At 43.4% G+C, this 24,450-nt stretch overlaps 1 protein-coding gene across 3 annotated transcripts in view; it reads right to left on the bottom strand.

Moving 5' to 3' along the window:
* LOC126259758 (proton-coupled amino acid transporter-like protein CG1139) overlaps positions 1-24,450 on the bottom strand; it is a 149,053-nt gene that overhangs the window by 37,885 nt on the left and 86,718 nt on the right. For all 3 annotated transcript variants that reach the window (XM_049956751.1, XM_049956752.1, XM_049956750.1), the window contains exons 5-6: positions 18,636-18,908; positions 3,197-3,281 (exon numbers count right to left, since the gene is read on the bottom strand). In XM_049956751.1, coding sequence (XP_049812708.1) covers positions 3,197-3,281; positions 18,636-18,908 — 358 coding nt within the window. The remainder of the gene's footprint in view (positions 1-3,196; positions 3,282-18,635; positions 18,909-24,450) is intronic.

The raw sequence follows: 24,450 nt of genomic DNA, 5'->3' as shown, positions 1-24,450 counted from the left end.
AAGAGTGGAAACACCAAAAGTGAGGATCTGTTAGATGATGCTCATTTTGGTTTTAGGAAACGTAAAGGCACTAGGGAGGCAGTCCTGAAGTTGCGGTTGATAGTGGAAGCAAGACTAAAGAAAAATCAAGACACATTCATAGGATTTGTCGAACTAGAAAAAGGGTTCGACAGTGTAAAATGGTGCAAGATGTTCGAAATTCTGAGAAAAAAAGGAGCAAGCATAGGGAGCGACGGATAATATACAATATGTACAAGAACTTAAGAGGGAACAATAACACTGGAAGACAAAGAAAGGGGTGCACGGATTAGAATGAATGTAAGACAGAGAAGCTGTCTTTCGTTCCTGCTGTTCAGTATATGCGTCGAAGAAGCTGCGACGGGAATAAAATGAAGTTTCAAGAGTGGGATTAAAATTCAGTGTAGGCGAAGAATTACAGATATGAGGCAGCATCAACTCTGTCCCTTTGTTTTTTGACAAAAGAGGGAGTACTATTCTACGCAGAATTTAAGCATAAAACTTCATCTCTATTTATAAGGTCACTTGCAAATCTCATTTCAACTGTTTTCTTAATAACACTAACCCAATACTTGGAAATGCATACCAGAATCTCTGTGTTGTTACATTCGGCTGGATGACCAGACAGGCAATGTTCTGCAGTAGGAGATTTGCTCTGCTGTTGTTAGCGTGTGTGACGCTTATGCTCAGTTCACCGGTCATCCACAGTCCTGGTGGTCTGACCAAAATTTGACACACCACGACTGCAAAGAGTACGATAGACATGCCTTACACGAACCAAAATTATACTTTACGGTTCCTAAAAGGATCCTTATCTCAGATGGTCATCGAGAAACACATTTCACATCACATTTTTGCAAAATACAATCAGTCCTACGGGAAATGATCCCCAGTAAGTCTGCGATCATGAATCACCGTCCAGCCAAACCCAGTGAATGCCGAAATTTTGGAACAATTTCATTATGTGTCTGCTCGGCATTCGGTTTGAACGTTTCCGTGGCTCGGAGTCTAATAGTATATTACGATCTTCTGTGATAAGTATAACAGAAAACTTTCCATAGTAATTAAAATGACTAGAAAGAGTAATATTTACGATCGAGGCGCCCCTAATTTTTTATCAGAGATGAGCACTCACTTATTTATTCTCAGAATACAACTTTTACTATCGAGTTCGAATACATAATATTCACAATTATAAGTTCCCTTCGTCTTTATCAGAGCAAGAACAAAAGACGACAGAGATAACAAAAATCAGAGATAATGCAATGATAGTGTTTGCTTTTCTTGCGCAAGGAGTAATGTCTTTGGTTCTTACACACAGCACAGTATCTGACGTAGCTATTTCTGTAATAAAATGTGATATTACAATTCCATAGCTCTCTCGCCTGGCTGCACGCTTCCCCCACTACCACGCAATGCTGTTTGAGGGTGATAAGGGGGGTAGATAGGGGAAATGGCGAAAGTGATGATTTAAATGGCAATGCAGTCAGTCACAGTGTACACGAATTGATTTCATATTTCTCAACAACATGGATCACAAATTAAATAAATTTATAGTAATGTTTAAATATTTTTGGGATGCTGAACACATAATATAATATTCATCTGATACATAATGTCGGCATACGGACTGACGCAGACGATTTCTCAGATTTTCGCACTCAGGCTGCCATCTAACTTTTCAGACTCATTACAGAGATCTGGCAACTCTTCCAAAGCAAAACGAAGTAGACCTCCTGGATAGCTTTAACGTAAAAAAAATTATCTTTTAAACGGGAACTACATTGCATCAATCAGATCAATCTGTATGTGCACAGGGGCACTTTCAACTGAAACAGTAAAACAGCTCAAAACCAGATGTTAGATTGACGGTGTCCTCAAAAATTTTAGAAAACTGCCCTTGTAATCCTTTCAAGACCACAATGAATCCTTCAAAATTCGCGCTTGCTTTAACGCCAGTGAGCTTAGGGAAATGAACGGTGTTTTTTGACAGAATTTGTCCATTCCACAATGCGATTTTCTTTTTAAATGCATTCCCATCAAACCAGAATGAAGTTGTTTCTCACCTTCCAATCTCTTTCTGCGTGTAGTTAAATATACTTAAAAGGCGAGGTCTGCAGTCCACTCTGGATCTAATTTTCTTTTGTGCTCTATAATATATAAACTCTCCATGCTCTGCGTTCAGTTCCTCAGAAAGAGCGGCAATTGACAGTGGACTAATGTGTGCGACCTCAGAAAATTTATTACTAGTAACAGCAATTTCATTACGTGCTCTATTCTTGAAAATTTAGCACAAAGTATTTTTTTCAGTCGTTGCAATTTTGTGCTCTTTCATCGTCAACCATATATTTAAATTCTTTCTGCATGGTATTGTAATTTAAATTCTTTCTGCATGGTATTGTAATGTCGCTCCATAGCAAATTTACGGTACCCGTCGACTATGTGACTGTATATCTTTTATGCGATGTTGAGAAGTGTTATCCATCTCTACTCTCAGTATCTTCCAGTTTCAAAATCTTGTGACGATATATCGTTAGACTGTCCCTTTTTGTACAAAACTGCCGCTGGACTTGTGAACTTGCTTTATACCACAAACAAATAGCAAAGAGTAAACTGCGGTAGCACTACGATTCTGGTGAACTGAAGGAAGTAGTACCGACAGAAGAATGCCGCAAAGCAATGCTAATTGAAGTGTCGTGCTGTACCGAACACTAACGAGAAGGACGGAGCTAAGGCGAGACAGGCCGATCGTCCGTCCACATACGGCCACTCCGCGACCGTCCGTGCGGTAAGTTATTTCAACAGGTTATTCACAGTTTATTCCTACTCACGGTTCCCCATTTGCCTCAGTAATTACACTTCGATCACACAGCAATGAAAGAGCTCTTCTTCCTGCTCCACGTATCGTAGTCAGAATGGTCAGTGGACCCGCTTACTTAATCAGCTATTATTATTTTCTTATTTTACGGTTCAAATGGCTCTGAGCACTATGGGACTTAACATTTATGGTCATCAGTCTCCTAGAACTTAGAACTACTTAAACCTAACTAACCTAAGGACAGCACACAACACCCAGTCATCACGAGGCAGAGAAAATCCCTGACCCCGCCGGGAATAGAACCCAGGAACCTTATTTTACGGCTTAAAAATATTAAGAAAGACATCTCCATGTACTTACTGCCTTTATATTGCTGCTGATGAATACCACGTACACGCAGCAGCTTCCCAGTTGAAAGACTAACATGAAGACGTTCACAATATGCCTGAAATATGTTGGGAGCATTAGAAACGATGTATCACTTCTACAATGTTTGGCAGAAAATTATTAATTTATTTTCCTGTACATTTATATCGACCCAACCAGGATTTGACCTATATCTGGAATATCGTTTTGAAAATTACCATGGAAACATAAATTCATTTCAATAATGTAGACGACAGGAAGACGAAAGATTTTCGTTTACTCCCGTGTATGTTTCGAATTCTTTAAATTCCACATGTTGCCATTACATTTCTGTCAGCTACAAAGTCACCAACGTCTTCCTCTGTGTGTGTGTGTGTGTGTGTGTGTGTGTGTGTGTCTGTGTGTGTTGTAATGACACATTCCGACGCAAACGCATACAATACCTTAACATCTGCACCAAAGATTAAATCGAGAGGGATGTAGAATATAATCTCTGTAATGTTCATATTGGATCCTCTTTTGTTTCACACTCCAAGAAGGAGTTAAGATACACTTTCTATTGTTACCTTGTGGGGGATGGACGTAATTTTTGGTGTGTGCGAAAAGGCAGCCATCTTGTTAGTATTTGTGGTTTGTGCGACGAGCAGAGCAAGTAAATGCTGAATGTGAAATGAGTTAGTCAACAACGCCAATAGTTATTGGACGAGACCTTGCAGTGCTACGTTTCCGAAACGGGTGTGGCGGAATGCAGCGACCCTCCCCTCTCTTTAAGAAGACATAACGCATATATACGAGGGTGAATCAAATGAAAACCTTAAATATTTTTTTTAATATTATTTATTGTGCCGAAGTGGTACACAGCTGTATCACTTTTCAACATAATCTCCCCCACGCTCAATGCAAGTCCTCCAGCGCTTACAAAGTGCATAAATTCCTGTAGAAAAAAATTCTTTTGGTAGTCGCGCAACCACTCATGCACCGCGTGGCGTACCTCTTCATCAGAACGGAACTTCTTTCCTCCCATTGCGTCTTTGAGTGTCACTCGGCGGTTTTCCTTCACTATGGCTTCAACTGCTGCAATGTTCTGTGGAGTCACAGCTCGTTGTGCCTGACCTGGACGAGGAGCATCTTCCATTGAAGTCACACCATTTGCGAACTTCCTACTCCATTCGTAGACTTGCCTTTCCCTAAATCGTTTCAGGTAAATGCCGGGGTGGTTCCTTTGAAAGAGCACGGCCGACTTCCTACCCAACCCTTCCCCTATCCGAGCTTGTGCTCCGTCTCTAATGAGCTCGTTGTCGACGTGACGTTAAACACAAATCTCCTCCTCCTCCGTAGACTTGCTGCTGTGACAAACATGCATCACCGTACTGAACCTTCATTCGTCGATGAAATTCAATAGGTTTCACACCTTCACTACGCAAAACCCGAATAACAGAACTCTGTTCTTCCCTGGTGCAAGTCTTAAGTGGGGCGGCCATCTTTATACTGATACTGCGACGGTGTGTGTGCATCTGCACTATGCTGTCACCTACAGGCCATTCTGCACGCTGTTTGTAGCACGCTTACCAACTTACAGGATAACGGCGCGAAGTTTAGATTTGTTATTACAAATTTAAGGTTTTCATTTGACTCACCGTAGTACAAAGTAGTAAGTTATTTCCAACTAAAGGAATAAATCGGAGGTGTATAACAAATCCATCTACGTGAAATAACTAATTAAAAGTGGCTAATCTTTGGAGTATCAGACTTTAATCGGCCAATTAAATGTAAGAGTTATAACTTGCCAGAACAGCTAGTCACCTAACCAAACTGTCCCTCACTTCTGATTTTGACCCTTGAAGTGCGATATACAGGGTGTTACAAAAAGGTACGGCCAAACTTTCAGGAAACATTCCTCACACACAAATAAAGAAAAGATGTTATGTGGACATGTGACCGGAAACGCTTAATTTCCATGTTAGAGCTCATTTCAGTTTCGTCAGTATGTACTGTACTTCCTCGATTCACCGCCAGTTGGCCCAATTGAAGGAAGGTAATGTTTACTTCGGTGCTTGTGTTGGCATGCGACTCATTGCTCTACAGTACTAGCATCAAGCACATCAGTACGTACCATCAACAGGTTAGTGTTCATCACGAACGTGGTTTTGCAGTCAGTGCAATGTTTACAAATGCGGAGTTGGCAGATGCCCATTTGATGTATGGATTAGCACGGGGCAATAGCCGTGGCGCGGTACGTTTGTATCGAGACAGATTTCCAGAACGAAGGTGTCCCGACAGGAAGACGTTCGAAGCAATTGATCGGCTTCTTAGGGAGCACAGAACATTCCAGCCTATGACTCGCGACTGGGGAAGACCTAGAACGACGAGGACACCTGCAATGGACGAGGCAATTCTTCGTGCAGTTGACGATAACCCTAATGTCAGCGTCAGAGAAGTTGCTGCCGTACAAGGTAACGTTGACCACGTCACTGTATGGAGAGTGCTACGGGAGAACCAGTTGTTTCCGTACCATGTACAGCGTGTGCAGGCTCTATCAGCAGCTGATTGGCCTCTACGGGTACAATTCTGCGAATAGTTCATCCAACAATGTGTCAATCCTCATTTCAGTGCAAATGTTCTCTTTACGGATGAGGCTTCATTCCAACGTGATCAAATTGTAAATTTTCACAATCAACATGTGTGGGCTGATGAGAATCCGCACGCAATTGTGCAATCACGTCATCAACACAGATCTTCTGTGTACGTTTGGGCAGACATTGTTGGTGATGTCTTGATTGGGCCCCACGTTCTTCCGCCTACGCTCAATGGAGCACGTTATCATGATTTCATACGGGATACTCTACCTGTGCTGCTAGAACATGTGCCTTTACAAGTACGACACAACATGTGGTTCATGCACGATGGAGCTCCTGCACATTTCAGCCGAAGTGTTCGTACTCTTGCCGGCCAGAGTGGCCGTGCGGTTCTAGGCGCTACAGTCTGGAACCGAGTGACCGCTACGGTCGCAAGTTCGAATCCTGCCTCGGGCATGGATGTGTGTGATGTCCTTAGGTTAGTTAGGTTTAAGTAGTTCTAAGTTCTAGGGGACTGATGACCACAGCAGTTAAGTCCCATAGTGCTCAGAGCCATTTGTTCGTACGCTTCTCAACAACAGATTTGGTGACCGATGGATTGGTAGAGGCAGACCAATTCCACGGCCTCCACGCTCTCCTGACCTCAACACTCTTGACTTTCATTTATGGGGGCATTTGAAAGCTCTTGTCTACGCAACGCCGGTACCAAATGTAGAGACTCTTCGTGCTCGTATTGTGGACGGCTGTGATACAATACGCCATTCTCCAGGGCTGCATCAGCGCATCAGGGATTCCATGCGACGGAGGGTGGATGCATGTATCCTCGTTAACGAAGGACATTTTAAACATTTCCTGTAACAAAGTGTTTGAAGTCACGCTGGTACGTTGTGTTGCTGTATGTTTCCATTCCATGATTAATATGATTTGAAGAGAAGTAATAAAATGAGCTCTAACATGGAAAGTAAGCGTTTCCGGACACATGTCCACATAACATATTTTCTTTCTTTTTGTGTGAGGAATGTTTCCTGAAAGTTTGGCCGTACCGTTTTGTAACATCCTGTAGATGGTTAAGGGCGGGAAAGCTGCTTCCATAGCCTTGGTGCGGCAAAAAGTGCGGTAATTCTGGCCGTCAGCGGGGTTACACCAGGAAGCCTGGCGCCAAGGCTACGACACACAATGAGCGATCGCTGCTTTCAGCACTTTGTGGCCACGTCTTGCCAACGGTTTGAGGTGCTTGCCCTTGGCGAGGGTACGGTAACACTCGTCGGTGGTTCTTTCATGTTGCTATCATTTCTGTTGGTATCCTGAGCCATGTGGTGGGAAAGCCGCTCAACGGATGAATTTGAACGACGCAGCTACAAAGTCACCAACGTCTTCCTGTGTGTGTGTGTGTGTGTATGTGTATGTGTCTTGTAATGACACATTCCGACGCAGAGGCATACAATACCTTAAAATCTGCACCAAAGATTAAATCGAGAGGGATGTAGAATATAATCTCTGTAATGTTCATATTGGATCCTCTTTTGTTTCACACTCCAAGAAGGAGTTAAGATACACTTTCTATTTCTATCTTGTAGGGGATGGACGTAATTTTTGGTGTGTGCGAAAAGGCAGCCATCTTGTTAGTATTTATGGTTTGTGCGACGAGCAGAGCAAGTCTTATTGTCTTGTGAATAAAAAATAGTGAGAAATATCTAAGTTTTACGATAATTATTTAAAGCGACGTAGCATTGTATTACTTGGTTTCCACCGTCTTCGTGAAGTAAACCGATGCCGACTTAGGAAGATACACACGGTCAACAAAGAGAAGAACATCGATGGCGATTAATGAATTAATATTGTGGCAGAAGGACTAATTCTACGTCTAAGGTGAGAACTCTGATTAGATCAACAATGACGTAGAATTCAAAAATGTAATTAATCTGAATTGGAAATTATATTACAGGCAAATTTCACGCAGCGCTGAATTTGTCCGCATTCAAGCCGGTCAATACAGTCCGAAAAAAAGCCTTTCAAAAATTCTGAAGTTACAGTTCCGTATCCATAATTTTTTATCTTTTCAAAAAAATCAATAAATTTAATTTTTTATTTATTTCGCCACAATGCGTTGGACTGTACTGCTCCATTTAATTTCAAAGCGCACTTTGCACGCAACTGAATACAGTTCCGATAGGCCAAATACAACTATGTTCGCATTGCTAAAGGCGTCAGTAAACATCTTTTATTTTTTGCCTCTCTTATAAATAAAGCTTTTTATTGTGTTGAGTAATCTCTTGCAAGTCATCGTCAACAGGAAATCCACTACCAGCAAAATTACAGGACACGGCCCTCTCCAGCACCTAAGCAATGACGTCCAAATTACAAGGGATAAATTATACTGTAATCATTCTCGTTGCTTGTGAATTAATTTGACACGCACGGCATCTCCCAGAAAAATCATTTCTCCCCCCCCCCCCCCCCCCCCAGGCCTGCCAGCCCTACCATACCGCAATCTTAAATGTTTTGTTTGTGATTCGATAATTAGCGTTATAGAATTTTTTATTTCCATATATTTATTTGTTTGTGTGTTTACGAGTTGACAAATCCAGTCTTGCCCTGGTATTCGTTTTACAATTTTCCTATTAGGAACGAAAACAAAAAATTAACATTGTTTGCAGCGAAGCACTGAAGAAATTTCATTTCCAATGTATTAGTAAAAACGCACATGAAATTATGAAGCACTCGTACAAAGAAATATGCATAATACACAGATGTATAGTGCAGTCCACATTAAGGAACATGATGTGTTCTGGGCGCAGCTGCTTCGCGTGTCTGCAACGCGATCTTATAGACTGTCTCGGTTGCAACTTCTCTTCATTGTTCTATAGACGGCTATTGTTTCCGCCTGCAACAGTTTTCAATTCGTAACTGAAAGCTGTCAAAAGATCTACCAGATGTCAGTGATTTCCTTAAGTTGACTCTACTCCAGGTGTGTCTCAGTAGTAAAGATTAAATATACTAAAACTTCATTCATGACGCGGATCATTTTCACTACCTAGTGTTTATGACGACATGTCTCCTGATTTATATGTCATAGAGTGATACATTTTCGTAGGCACGTACAATGGCACATGTGGATACTGTCAGCAAAATATGTTGCGAATAGATTTAGTAACGAAGAAGTAATAAATTTAAACGTCATGCGTGATGCGTCAGTTTTCCATACATCTCAGTATTTATGACATCATATCTCCTGATCTATGTACCGTACAATGATATAATTTTGTATGTACGTTCAGCTGCTTATCTGGATACTGTGTGTAAAACGTGATACGAATAAGGTCATAGCACAGGAACAGTGCACTTAAACGTCATACATAACGCAAGTGTTTGTCACGCATTTCGTTGTTTATGACATCATATCTCCTAAACTATGATAGGTAGGTGGTTCTTACTCACATAGTGATTGTTGCCTGACCGTAAGGGATATGTGTACCAAGTTTGGTTGAAATCGACACAGTGGTTTAGGAAGAGATCTATTTTGTAATATGTATGGACTAAAGCCATTCCATTCGTTCCTTGGTTGTGTAGCAGATAACTGTGTAAGGGCCGTTATGTGACATTTGGCTTTGTAGGAGTTTTTGTTTGTTATCAGTCCAAAAACTCACTGAGTCCATGAAATGACTCGAACAACGAGAAGACTACACCTTGAGAAATTTTACAACAAATGGGTGCTATTAGTGTTCCGTGTCAGTCAGCAGGTGGAGGGAAGCACTTAACAGGTGATACAGCAGTAAAGTGCTCGCCTGGACACAAAAGCGTAGCGTGATCGAATCCCGGTCCGACAACAAATATTTCAGTCTGTCTTTTATCCCTAGCATTCGCCTCTCAATAATATGGTGACTCACCAGAAACGACAAGCGGTTCAGATTCCACGTTGAATGCAGGTGCCCTTTCTCCGAATGGATAACTGGGATATGTTATGAATAGACAAGCCGCCAACGTGGGGTCCAGTTGAGGCGTCCAATCGAAACACTTGCACCGTAGTAAGCAATGCATTTAGGAACACCTTAATGGTAGCTCTTTTTTATTTCGATTTAGTTGATTACTAATTTAAATCGGCGTTGACAACAATTTACGTTCAATGATTCACTGCAGTTTTCGTTTTGTGGTTGCAAAGGAGCAATACAAGTTACGTGCCGAGCATCAGATGTGAAACGTGCTTCTTGTAGGTTATTTTGTGTTTTCAAGCATGCAGCAAAGTTTTTGAGAACTTGAGAAAATACAGAAAGTAAATTTATTCTAGAAAGAGTACAACAGACACACATCACTGTATATTGCAGCTTCGGTTAAAAACATGGGTCAGTACAAAATAGGAGTTTTTCTTCTTCCTTTTTTCCAAGGTAGATGGAAGATCGCCGCACTGTATAGTAACTGGGAGGGGATACGTAACTGTAATTGCTTAAAACGTGAGTGTTGTGACCAGTTTCCATGGGTGTTGATAGTTGGTACTGACGTACTGATATCGAATGCTTCGAATGGCTCTAAGCACTATGGGACTTAACATCTGTGGTCATCAGTCCCGTAGCCTTAGAACTACTTATACCTAACTAACCTAAGGACATCACACAAATTCATGCCCGAGGCAGGATTACAACCTGCGACCGTAGCAGCAGCGCGGTTCCGGGCTGAAGCGCCTAGAACCTCTCGGCCACAGCTGCCGGCTACTGATATCGTTTTCTCAGTATGCTACGTCAGCAGTGTTATCTGTGTCATACGGATAACTGGTTCAAATTATTTTCCTGTATGGATTTATGTTTGTGTTGTTAAGGACGATTGTACGAATGACAAGACCGGAGACTGTGACACAATGCCTCTACACGTAGGCTAATGCTCGCGAGTAGTACCAGTCAACGAGCTAAGTTCATCCGGTGGACGGAGCACCTTCAGCGGTCACATACTCTCACTCCATTAGACACTCTAAAGAGGTTTGCGATTTAACACACTACTGTGAGATACTGTTCGCTATTAATAAGGACCCACTGGCCACCACCATTTTCCCACGCCACTTCTTAACCGTCTGTTAACAACCAATTACTGGAGGCGCGATATTCCACCACCGCCAGGATATGAGTCGACTATCTCCGCGGTTGGTGCCATCGCACTTCTTTCTTTAGTGTCACCGATTATTTAAGAAGGGTGGAAGATCACGAATTACATGAGACCCTAGTAACTCCGCCGTTTGACGCACTAAACCCACATCACACACACACACACACACACACACACACACACACAAGCATCTGCCTCCCTTGTAGACTCTCGCTGTCAAGAACTGAATGGACATTGGATTCCACTGTATGTTATTACCCAATTTTTTTTATATTTTTTGTTTTTATTTTTATGTTTGCTGCCAGACGACAAGAGAGTGTGAACTGTTACTTTTCTGTTACGCTGAAAAGAGTGTAGTAGCATAACTCCTCTTTTTTAAAACCACAGTCTCTTTCATATGCAAGACAAGAGAAAAGGAAGACTATTAGCACAGGCCGCTGTGGAAGCGGAGGAGGAAGAGAATGCTGATGAGGAAGGGAAAAGGGTCGTAAAAAGATAGGAGGGAAGACTATGTCGCGGGGAAACGGAATGAGCCGGAAGAGGGGTGAAAAGGAGCCAAAGTACATAAAGATTTATACAGAGCTTTCAAAATAAATAAGAATGTCAAATAAGGTGACAGTTTATCTCTGGCCCTCTTCAAATGCACTTGAGAAAATTATAACAAATTGTGACGAAAAATTAAAAGAATATCCAGTACGACCAATAAAGTTAGCAAGAACAAAATATGTGTAATGCAACAGACTGGCTTGTATTTGTAGATGTAGAAAAAAACCTATTTTAGCCATATTGCCACAAAATAATTAGGAACAAATACTTTACAAACACTTAGCGGACAAGAATGGACAACTGCGTTTTTTGAAGGAATCATCTCGGTATCTGCCGTGAGTGATTTAAGAAAAGAATGGAGAAACTAAATGTAGATGGTTAATCTATCTACTCCAGAATACGAGTCCATTGGCTTGTTGTGGTCTGCAGTCCAAATACTGGTTTGCTACAGTTCCCCACGCTAGTCTACACTAAAGAAGCCTCTTCATCTCTACATAAATATTACATCCTGCATCCATTTGAACTTGCATTTGTAGTCAGCCCTTGGTCTATCTCCACATTTTTCACTCCCCACACTTTGCTGTAGCACCAAATTGATGAATCGCTACATGCCTCAGGAAAGCGTTACATGCCTCAGGAAAGCGTCGTATCAACCGATCACTTATTGTACTCAAGTTGTATCATAATTGCTTTTCTTCTCAGTTCATCTCAGTTCTAATCTTCGGCATTCTGCTGCAGCACTACATATCAAAAGCTTCCATTCTCTTCTTGTCTGCATTGTTTATCGTCCACTTCTCATTTATGTACAAGACTACATTCCAGAAAAACACGAGAGGCGTTCAGTAAGTAATGCAACACATTTTTTCTGAAACCAGGTGTGTTTTATTCAGGATTACAAAACACCACATTTTTCACCACCCTTTTGGCTACAAAACCCTACTTGTCAACGTAATCTCTGTTCAGTGCAACGGCCTTACACCATCTTACCGGGAGGGCGTGTATGTCCGTATGGTAGCACTCTACTGGTCGACGTCGGAGCCAACATTTTGCTGCATCAATAACCTTCCCATCATGCAAGTACTGCTTCCCGCGGGGTGCAGCCTTCATTGGGCCAAACAGATGCTCTATCGTTGCTATTTGTGATTTTGTTAGGCGGCGATCTGACAGGTTCGCACGACCTTGTTGCGATGATGAGAGACGCCCCGCCCAACGCCTGACCCTACTTTTATTGACTGTCAGATCTCCGTAGACGTTTTGCAAGCGCCTATTAATTTCTTCGATACTCTGTTTTTCCGTCAAAAGAAACTCAATGATAGTTCTCTGGCTGGAACCCACCTCCGTTACAGACGCCATTTTGATGGATACACGTAGCGCCACCACCTATCGGAAGTTCATGAAACTGTACTGGCTGAAGCGGGAATATTCCACGATATCCCACAACAAAACCCGCATTTTAAAAAAAATGAAAAAAATGTATTTCATTACCTATTGAACACCCCCTGTATATCGAGAAAAATTGTGTAATGTCTAAATTTATGGTAACTGTTAACGAATTACTATTTTTCAGACATGCTTTTCTTTCCAATCTGCGTTTTATTCCCCATCTACTGCGGCCATAGTCAGTTACAGCGCCCGACGAAGAAAGCAATGCAACCAGAAGGGAAGGAGGCAACGAAATAAAACTTTACAGGTCGAGAGGCTATGTGGTGTTATTTCAGTGATAGCAAAATCTAGCCAAATTTACCAAGAAACTGGCGGTATGAGCCTTCTTATCACTATTACATTACATCCACTTGGCCTGGATGCAAGCTCTTATTCGGTTAGGAGCGGTGCTGTAACGCCGTTGTAACCTTTCCCGAGTCAAGTTGTCCTACGACTGTTGCAACTGGTCCTCGATACACTGGACACTGGCACCATGACGTAGTTGACGTCTGAGCTGCTACCACACATGCTCTGTCGGCGACAGAACTAGGCCTTGGTGGCCACGAAGTACCTCAGAATCTCGCAGAAAATTCAGTGGGACACACGTGAGCCGTACGCGGCTCGTGTTCATGCCATTTATTGTTTGTCGCCTTCTATTACGATACCGCCGCCTCGTTTTCTTATTCCATTTACTGGTGTCACTAACTTCCTGCCTTACTTGCCCGTGAGCGGCAGCAGCAGCGCGTATCGATAAGTGCACTGTCGTACCATCTCTGGAGCGCCCGATAGTATGTCCGGATTGTCGTGTGTCTGGCAGTCAGATGGAGACGGACCAGCAGTGCAGTCGGGATGCGGCAGCAGTGAAGTCGGCGACGGAGCGCCGCTGAGGTGCGATCAGCCACTGCTCACCGACCGCTGGCGACACACATGAACTGTACGACGGAGGGAGATTGGAGCGGGACGACCATTGGTTGGTTGTTCGCTTGGTCGTCTCATCGGCCGACGATATTTGGTCCTTCCACCGTTTCCGGGTCTGGGGAGTTCGTCGGTTGGCGTGGAGAAGAGGAAGTCTCCGGGCACATGTCTGGGTGGGGTCGTTGGCGGCCTCCACGCGCAGTCGGAGTGTTTGGTGCTGTTCCCATTGCTATGAGGTCTGCGGCTCACCGATCCCGGACACGAAAGTTGAGTTTTTACTTAATCTACCAGCCAGCCTCAACTGTTCACATTGTGTCGTTTGAATTTCGTTGTGGGCTGTTGGGACATTCCCACGAGCAACAACGTGTGTTTTCAAGTTGGCGTAATTCTAGCCACCCTCCTGTGGAGTTTAACTTAACTTTTGATTACTTTGAATTCAAGTGCTCCAGCGGAATCTTCTGCCTTGTGGCCATTAACGCTCCGGTTACCTGCTCTGGCCGTTGACATAAGTTCAGGCAGTGTATTTTCCTCGTCGTGTTGTGGCTGTCCAGCACGGCGTGTAGTTTGACAGTTGAATGTCTAATTCGTTGTGGGTGCCGATACCTTCAGCGTTGTTCCATTGAAATCCCTGTCATGTGCTGGTTGGGTGGAGCAGAAGTTAACCTGTCGCTTGGTCTGTTGTCTATCTGTCGGTTGGGTTATGCCATTGACTCTTAAATATTGGGCTTTCAGCCGATTTTGAATTCAAGTGTCAGATTCTTTAGGCCTTCAGCCTAATTAAGGAACTCTTTTAAGGTAAGGCTGTGCCTTTTAAATTTCTGATTTTGGCTGAGTTTTGAGTTATTGGCTTTCAGCCGTTTTTAAATGAAAGTGGTCTTGCCCTTAAGGCATGAGATTGTACAGTGCATTCAGCCGCTAATTAAGTTCCTAAACTAAACCTCTGTTTTTTTTAATTCTGGCCCTTGTAATGTTTGATCAAATAAAAGGTTGTATGTTCGAGTGTAACTGACAGCTGCTTATTTTGGCCCCTTTCCACAATATAAGCTACCTGTCCTATCCTGCGGGTTTAGCAAGGAGTCTCAACATGTCTTATGTGGATGAGCACTGTCCTGTTGAAAATCGGCACGATGATACTGTCGCACTAGAGGTAAGAGATGGGGACGCACGATTTCTGTGATGTACATGTGCACCGTCAGAGTTGTCTCAGTCACTACTGACCGTGATCTGATGTCACAACCGATGGCTCCCTACACCCTGACGCCAGGCCTAGCACCATTGTGCCCCTACAACAGTGGGACCTCTCACCAGGTCGCCGCCATACTCACCGACGATGATTGGTTGGTCTGTTTGAGGGAAAGAACCAAAAAGCAAGATCATCGGTCCCATGGGATTAGGGAAGGATGGGGAAGGAAGTAGGCCATGCCCTTTCAAAAGAACCATCTCGGTACTTATCTAAAGCGATTTAGGAAAATCACGGAAAACCTAAATCCGTATTGAGCCGTCTCCTCCCGAATGCGAGCCCAGTGTGTTAACCACCGTGCCACCTCGTCCGGTGCCGACGATGGTCATTCAGGGTAATGCAGTAGTGCGATTCATCGCTGTACACACTGCAGCGCCACTGATCACCGGTTCATGCTTCCCAGTCATAGCACTACTCCAAACATTGTGGTGTTGATGGCAGCTTACTCATTGGTCGCTAGTTCTCTCGTCCAGCTGCTGCTAGTCTCTGACCAATGCTGTGGCATGACACAGAATGTTGCATGGTGTCCATTATTTGTTCTCGGATGACAGGTGCAAATGTGAAGGGTTAAAATGTGATTGGTATACAATACTGTACCCACCCCACCTGGATATCCACCCCTCCCACCTACTAAAAGTCCCTTCAAATCCTTGAATGCCATGCACTCTGCCTCACCTATAGCATCCATCTCCCGTCCCCCATGCGGTCCTTTAAAACCTGATTCCTTTCCTGCACCTCCTCCTTTTCCTCGAACGGATATGGATCCTTTACACCACTCACAAGCTTATCCTCCCCAACCGCTTGCCTCTCCCATCCTCTCCCACCACAACCCACTGCCATGCCTGTACTCTTGCTTCGCACCTGCTCTCCATCTTCACACTCTCCACACCCTTGCCTGAGGAGGCTTCTGCCAACTCCCCCTTCTTGATGATCTCGTTCCCTCCATATACCCCTCCTATCAGATCTAATCCTCCCCTTCTTTCCCTTCCCCTTTTCCCCCAGGGCTTCCTCCCACCTTCCCACCTTCCTTTCTCCCTCCCCCTCCTCTCTCCCAGTTCTCCCCCTTCCTCCCCCCCTCCCCAGGCTTCCACACCTGACCCTGCCCTCTCCCTTCCCCTCACCTTTCTATTCTCCCATGTGGTTCTTCCCCCTCTCCTTCCCCCCTTCCCATCTCCTGCACCCAATGGCAGGCCCCCCATCTCCTAAGTGTGTTCAGTGCGCCGAAGATCATCACCAATGTGCTACAGTGTTCTCTTCGCCAGTGCGTCAGTGTTCCTCCTCAGTGTGCTCCGTCGTTCGCGTGTGAAACTGTTTGTCTACGTTTGTGTGCATTGATGAACTTATTTGTATCTCCAGCGCCTTCCACGGTGCCTTCATGTCATTTCTTATGTACGGTATGTCTCCTGTTTTTACCATCCATGTATGCTGTTTTTCTGTGGCCGAAGAGCGGTGTAGATAGGCTGCTGCCAGCCTACTTTTTGTAAGGTGTTAAAATAACAATAAAGAAAAAGAATGCGGCTATCCTCTCTTGTCATGGTCAGACGTACAGCTCTCATGATTTCGTTCCCTGTCATGTCTCGTGCTTATGTGAAAGAGTTTTTATTTGTGAAGTAAAATATGCCCCACAAATCTAGATATTGCACGATTCGACCAACCAGTCAAATGGTGACCCACGTCAATTTCAAACTGCGTGTGGCGCTGATAATACTTTGTGACAAGTATGCTGTAAGAGAGGAATAAGGCGCATCTCCATGTTCTTCATAGTCATCAATAAATGGCGCTGTTCGCGTGTTTTACGTACACTACCTTCCATAGTACCAGCACTAAACAGGAACAACAATAATGCACTCTGGTGGTAGTTCTACCTGTCACAGAGCACTGTAACTCTAATGATTCAAATATCCACCGATGGAGTGTACGCGTATGAAGTTACATGCACATGCGACCATGTCGTCTAGGTGCTTCACTTCGTTTTTCAGGCAGTCTATTATGCTGCCAAAATAGCAAAACACATCTATTACTTATTAGTGTCTCATTTCCTTATCCAGTTCCCCATGCGTCATCCGCTTTTATTATGCAGTCTTGTTTAAATTTCGGGGTTGCCCATCTTGTAACTTTAAAACGCTTCTCTTTCCGTTCAAATGCTCTACAAAATCCTTTTTCATCTATAACAGAAATATAACGTCTTCGTAAAAACACAAATTGTTAATTCTTTCTCTCTGAACTCCAATTACTTTTCCTAATTTCTGCACTGAATAACAAATGTCATACAAGCCTGTCTCACTCCCTTATCAACCACTGCTTCCCTCTCATACCCTTCGACTCTTTTAACTGCATGCAATTTTCTGCTTAAGTTGTAGATAACCCTTCACGCTCTGTACTTTATCTCTACTAATTTCAAAATTTCAAAGAGTGTACTCTAATCACCCCTGTCAAAAAAATTACCCTGCATACGCTGCAGAAGACGTCCCATTGCTATGGACAGGAAAACTTCGCGATAACGATAACGCGAAAAATAACACGAAATTAGAGGTTTTTAGCGAAACAAAGGAAAATCGGCAATTTTAATGAGATACCGCGAAGTTGTAATTTTGTCGTACAAAAATATTATAAAACTGAAGACAGCAGATTACTAATATTCGTAACCGATAGTTATCAAATGTTAAAACTGCATTTTGACTCCTGACTTCCTCATCGCTGAGGTTCATATACAATTTTAAAATGACATTTCATTTCCCACGTAACTAATGTTTATGAGAAGACGAAAACACCACCGGAAATGGCAAAAAATAACAACGATTTTGGCAAAAAACAGGGAATTTCTCAAAAATAGCAACAAATTTTTCAAAAAATAACACAAATTCGACACAATAACCACCGAATTTGGCAAAAAAAAAACACCGAGATTCGAGACTGAAGAAAAAAACACCAAAACTGATACAAATTAACATCGAATTTGTCAAAAAATAACACAGAATTTGGTAAAATATAACACACAAATTGGCACAAATATTATGTAGAATTTGGCAGGAAAATAACACCCAGTTTGGCAACAAATAACACTGCACTCGGCAAAAAATAACAACGAAACTGGCAAAAAATAACAACGAATTTGTTAAAAATATAAGGTGAATATGGCATTATATGTCAGGAATTCGGCAAAAATACAACATCGACTTTGCCAAAATTTGTCAGGATTGGAAAAGCAACAGGATCCACTTTGGCAAAAAAGTGATCCCTCGTGTGGTAAAACACTACTAAATGGAAAATATTATAAGTAATATGCCAAAAATAACAAGTAATTTGGCAAAAATAACAACGAATTTTGGAAAAACATAACACAAAATTTGGGCTAAAATATAGCAATTTATTCCTGTCCCTGCTTCCGAGAGTGGCATGTTGATGTTGTTGTGGTCTTCAGTCCTGAGACTGGTTTGATGCAGCTCTCCATGCTACTCTATCCTGTGCAAGCTTCTTCATCTCCCAGTATTTACTGCAACCTACATCCTTCGGCATACATTTTGTAAATTTGAAAGGTGAAGCGAGTATGGTGATTTTTGGGCGCCATTTATGTTACAGCAAGCTGACGCAAAATATCTCACGTACTCGACGAACGGCCATACAGCGAAATGGGACGGCTTACCCGGCGTAGGAGGCCATGGGCCGCAGGCAGCGCGGGCCGTCCTCCAGCGCCGCCACGGCCGTCTCCTGGTAGGTGAGGCTGGGCTCGCGACGCCGCTTGCTCAGCTCGTAACGCGCCCGCACCAGCATGTGCATCGAGTAGGTGCACATCACGCCGACAAAAAGCGTGCCGATCACGCCCATGATGTACCCAGAGTGCATGAAAGCGTTCGGCACCGCCATGATGCCCGTGCCTAAGCTGCCTTTGAACATGTGCACCAGTGCCGCCAGGTACCTGCAAAGATATCAGGATTCAAAAATGGTTGTATGTGACGGGTATAAGTATATTTCTATTGGCGACTGAGGACGCTGAACAACATTACGTCAGTATTTATGTCATTTGCAAACTAATAATAATTAGAGCTGCTATGTTTTTTAGATTGGATAGTTCCTCCGAGTATATTTCCCGAAACCAAGCCATTAATGTTTATTTTCACCTGAGCAGCAAGTCAGATGTTGATGTGTGCCCACTTGGACGCATAATGCTTATTCTGTATTGAGAAGGGTAGTCCATTTAGTGGTGCAGTTACGACCAAGCAGAAAACATCAAGTTATGAGACGTGTTTGCGGGAAGACTGTTACACTACTGGCCATTAAAATTGCTACACCAAGGAGAAATGCAGATGACAAACGGTATTCATTGGACAAATATTTTATACTAGAACTGACATGTGATTACATTTTCACGCAATTTGAGTGCATAGATCCTGAGTAATCAGTACCCAGAACAATCACCTCTGGCCGTAATAACGCCAGGGCATTGAGTCAAACAGAGCTTGGATGGCGTGTACAGGTACAGCTGCCCATGCAGCTTCAACACGATACCACAGTTCATCAAGAGTAGTGACTGGTGTATTGTGACGAGCCAGTTGCGTGGCCACCATTGACCAGACGTTTTCAGTTGGTGAGATATCTGGAGAATGTGCTGGCCAAGGGAGCAGTCGAACATTTTCTGTATCCAGAGAGGCCCCTACGGGACCTGCAACATGCGGTCGTGCATTACCCTGCTCAAATTTAGGGTTTCGCAGGGATCGAATGAAGGGTAGACCCACGGGTCGTAAAACAACTCAAATGTAACGTCCACTGTTCAAAGTGCCGGCAGTGCGAACAAGAGGTGACCGAGACGTGGAACCAATGGCACCCCATACCATCACGGCGGGTGATACTCCAGTATGGCGATGGCGAATACACGCTTCCAATGTGCGTTCACCGCGATATCGCCAAACAGGGATGCTGTAAACAGAACCTGGACACATCCGAAAAAATGACGTTTTGCCATTCGTGCACCCAGGTTCGTCGTTGAGTACAACATCGCAGGCGCTCCTGTCTGTGATGCAGCGTCAAGGGTAACCGCAGCCATGGTCTCCAAGCTGATAGTCCATGCTGCTGCAAACGTCGTCGAACTGTTCATGCAGATGGTTGTTGTCTTGCAAACGTCCCCATCTGTTGACTCAGAGATCGAGACGTGGCTGCAGGAACCGTTACAGCCATGCGGATAAGATGCCTGTCATCTCGACTGCTAGTGATACGAGGCCGTTGGGATCCAGTACGGCGTTCCGTATTACCCTCCTGAACCCACCGATTCCATATTCTGCTAACAGTCATTGAACCTCGACCAACGAGAGCAGCAATGTCGAGATACGATAAAGCGCAATCGCGATAGGCTACAATCCGACGTTTTTCAAAGTCGGAAACGTGATGGTACGCATTTCTCCTCCTTACACGAGGCATTACGACAACGTTTCACCAGGCAACGCCGGTCAACTGCTGTTTGTGTATGAGAAATCGGTTGGAAACTTCCCTCATGTCAGAACGTTGGAGCTGTCGCCACCGGTGCCAACCTTTTGTGAATGCTCTTGAAAGCTAATGATCTGCATATCACATCATCTTCTTCCTGTCGGTTAAATTTCGCGCCTGTAGCACGTCAACTTAGTGGTGTAGCAATTTTAATGGCCAGTAGTGTAGACATAGAGAAAAAAGAACCTACACACTGATGTGTGTCCATATTAATGTACCAAATGAAAAACTAGCTGCACTTATACACAATGGTGTTTTGCCTTTAAAGAGCGCAGTTGGACTAAACTACGTGGGCAATTCCTTTTGCTGCCTTCCTTGCTGCCCAAACTTCCCTCATTCGCTCGCTGTGTTTCTGTTTCCGGTCGTCTGTCCATGCTAGTTGTCGGCTTCGTGTCTTCGGCCTCATCTTGATTGCCTTTTTGGTTACCCATATTTCTTTCATCTTCCGGCTGTGATCTTGCTTGCGTTCTTCGGTCCATTTCACGCCTGTTGGTTTGTCACAGTTTATCTCATGTAGTTTGCTTTCCTTAATGATGATTCTGAATTTTAACTGTCGTTTATTGTGTCTGCTGTTATGTTCAGTTGGCTCAGGTCGTTTTTTACCTCTGCCACCCATTTATTGTTTCTAGTGGTTACCCAGTCAAAGATCTGTTTGGTCAGTCTGTGTGATGGCATTCTCTATAGGTGTCCATAGAATTGTAGTCTGCGTTTTGTAATCTTTTCTGTGATTGTCTCCGTATATTTGTATAGTTCCTCTGTATGTTTCTTGATCCATATTCCATTGTTGTTAGTTGCGCCAAATATTTTCCTAAGTATTTTCTGTTCTACTTTTTCTAGTTGTCTGATACGTGTATGCCCTAGGATTAGTGTGGTCTCTGGTGCATATAGTTCCTCGGCAAGCACCTCCGTGTCGTAGTGGCGTAATTTGGCTTTTTGTGAGATATACTTCTTGTTGTAATGATTCCACACTACTTTGTATGCCTTGATCAGTTTAGTTTTTCTTTCTTCGTTTTAGTCTCTGTTATGTCCACTCATTTGTAGTGTTTCACCAAGGTATTTGAAGTTTGCCGTTTTGTAAATCGTGCCGTAGTTTCTGTTCAGAGATGAGAGTTTCTTTGTGCTCATAAACTGTGTCTTCTCGTAAGCGATCTGTAGTCCAGTTTTGGAAGCGATTTCGTGTAGTTTTTCAATAGCGTCTTTTGTTTCCTTTATACCTTTCGTGACAATCGCCAAATCATCTGCAAAAGCCAGGCATTTAATCTGTAGGTTTCCTAGGGTTATCCCCTGTTGCGATGTTTCCAAATTCTTTTATTACCTTTTCTAACACTAGATTGAAAAGGAGAGGTGAGAGGCCATCGCCTTGTCGGACACCTGTGCAAATTTCAAAGGGCTCTGATAGTTCCCCACAGAACTTTACTCTGGAGGTCGTGTTGGTCAAGGTTCGCTCTATGATAGTCCGTGTTTTGTTGTCTACTTTGTATTCTGCAAGAATTTTGAAGAGAGTTTTCCGGTCGATAGAGTCGTACGCCTTTTTGAATTCGACAAAGGTAATGATCAGGTTCTGTTTGTGTTGTAAAATCATTTTCAGGTTCAAAATTTGTTCCGCACAAGACCGCCCTTTGCGGAAGCCTCCTTGGTATTCCCCAATCAAGTGGTCGGTCTAGCATTCTAGTCTGTTCAGTAAAGCTTTAGAGAGAATCTTGTATGTGACCAGTAGTAGGGATATTCCTCTGAAGTTGTTCGGATCAGTCTTGTCACCTTTTTTGTGTAGTGGGTGTATCAGGGCAGTTTCCAGTCGTCCGGAATTTCCATGGTCTTCCAGATATCTTCCAAGATCCCGTGGATGTCTTTGGTGAGTTCTGGGTCTTGTAACTTCCAGATTTCCGCAATGATATCGTCTTCTCCTGGCGCTCTACGATTCTTGAGTGACTTGATTATTTCTTTAACTTCTTCTAGAGTTGGAGGTTCACTATCTGGATTGTACGTGCTCGTTTCTGTCATAATGACTTCCATAGGGGGGGGGGGGGGGGGGGTCCGTGTTGAGGAGTTTCTCAAAGTACTCTGCCAGAATGTCATAATTATTTTTGGTATTGGTTTCTAGGGTTCCATCCGGTCATCTGAAGCATAAGTTGGATGGTTGATATCCAGTCATATTTTCTCTGAACGTTCTGTAGAAGTTTCTTGTATTGTTCTTCATGAAATCCGATTCGATCTCCGTCAGTTGCCTTTTATCATACTGTCGTTTTTCACTGTGAATGATTTTGCTTGATTGTTTCTGTGTTTTCAGGAATTTCATCCAGTTCTCTTGGGATTTATGGCTAATAAATTTTTTCCATGCACTGATTCATCGGTCAACAGCTTGGTCACATGTGTGGCTCCACCAACGGTGTTTCATCGTGCGTGGTGCTTCTGCTACTTTCATGATCTCTCGGATTCTTCCTGAAAGTTGTGTCCAGTCTGTCGTTTTCTCCATTTTATTTTTGTCGGTGGTCCATTGATCGTGACAGGGCCAAATATCTCACGAAATAAGCATCAAACGAAAAAACTACAAAGAATGAAACGTGTCTGGGAGAAACCAGATGGCGCTATGGTTGGCCCGCTAGATGGCGCTGCCATCTCGGATATCAACTGCGTGTTTTTAAAATAGGAATCCCCATTTTTATTACATATTCGTGTAGTACGTAAAGAAATATGAATGTTTTATTTGGACCACTTTTTTCGCTTTGTGACAGATGGCGCTGTAATAGTCAGAAACAAATACCCTCCGCCATACTCCGTCAGGTGGCTTGCGGAGTATAGATGTAGATGTAGATAGATGGCTCACAATTTTAGACGAACAGTTGGTAACAGGTAGGTTTTTAAATTAAAATACAGAACGTAGGTACGTTTCAACATTTTATTTCGGTTGTTCCAAGGTGATACATGTACATTTGTGAACTTACCATTTCTGAGAACCCATGCTGTTACAGCGTGATTACCTGTAAATACCACATTAATGTAATAAATGCTCAAAATGATGTCCGTCAACCTCAATGCATTTGGCAATACGTGTTACGACATTCCTCTGAACAGCGAGTGTTTGCCTTCCGCAATGTTCGCACATGCATTGACAATGCGCTCACGCATTTTGTTAGGCGCTGTCGGTGGATCACGATAGCAAATATCCTTCAACTTTCCCCACAGAAAGAAATCCGGGGACGTCAGATCCGGGGAACGTGCAGGCCATGGTGCTTCGACGACCTGTCATGAAATATGCTATTCAATACCGCTTCAACCGCACGCGAGCTATGTGCCCGACATCCATCATGTTGGAAGTACATCGACATTCTGTCATGCAGTGCAACATCTTGTTGTAACATCGGTAGAACATTACGTTGGAAATCAGCATACATTGCACCATTTGGATTGCCATCGATAAAGTGGGGTTCAATTATGCTTCATCCGATAATGCCGCACCATACATTAATCCGCCATGGTCGCTGATGTTCCACTTGTCGCAGCCATTGTGGAATTTCCGTTGCCCAATAGTGCATATTATGCCGGTTTACGTTACCGCTGTTGGTGAATGACGCTTCGTCGCTAAATAGAACGCGTGCAAAAAATCTGTCATCGCCCCGTAATTTCTCTTGTGCCCAGTAGCAGAACTGTACACGACGTTCAAACTCGTCGCCATGCAATTCCTTGTGCATAGAAATATGGTACGAGTGCAATCGATGTTGACGTAGCATTCTCAACACCAACGTTTTTGAGATTTCCGATTCTCGCGTAGTTTGTCCGCTACTGATGTGCTTATTAGCTGTGACAGCAGCTAAAACACCTCCTTGGTCATCATCATTTGTTGCAGGTCGTGGTTGACGTTTCACATGTGGCTGAACACTTTCTGTTACCTTAAATAACGTAACTATACCTGTCAGTATAGACTGACCACTTTGCGTCCACGCGTCCCTACTTCAACGACCGAGCTGCTGCCCATGGGAAAA

This window comes from Schistocerca nitens, chromosome 5 (genome assembly GCF_023898315.1).
Source record: "Schistocerca nitens isolate TAMUIC-IGC-003100 chromosome 5, iqSchNite1.1, whole genome shotgun sequence".
Classification (NCBI taxonomy): domain Eukaryota; kingdom Metazoa; phylum Arthropoda; class Insecta; order Orthoptera; family Acrididae; genus Schistocerca; species Schistocerca nitens.
The sequence above is the reverse complement of the archived record's forward strand: the minus strand, read 5'-3'. Positions and strand labels throughout refer to the sequence as shown.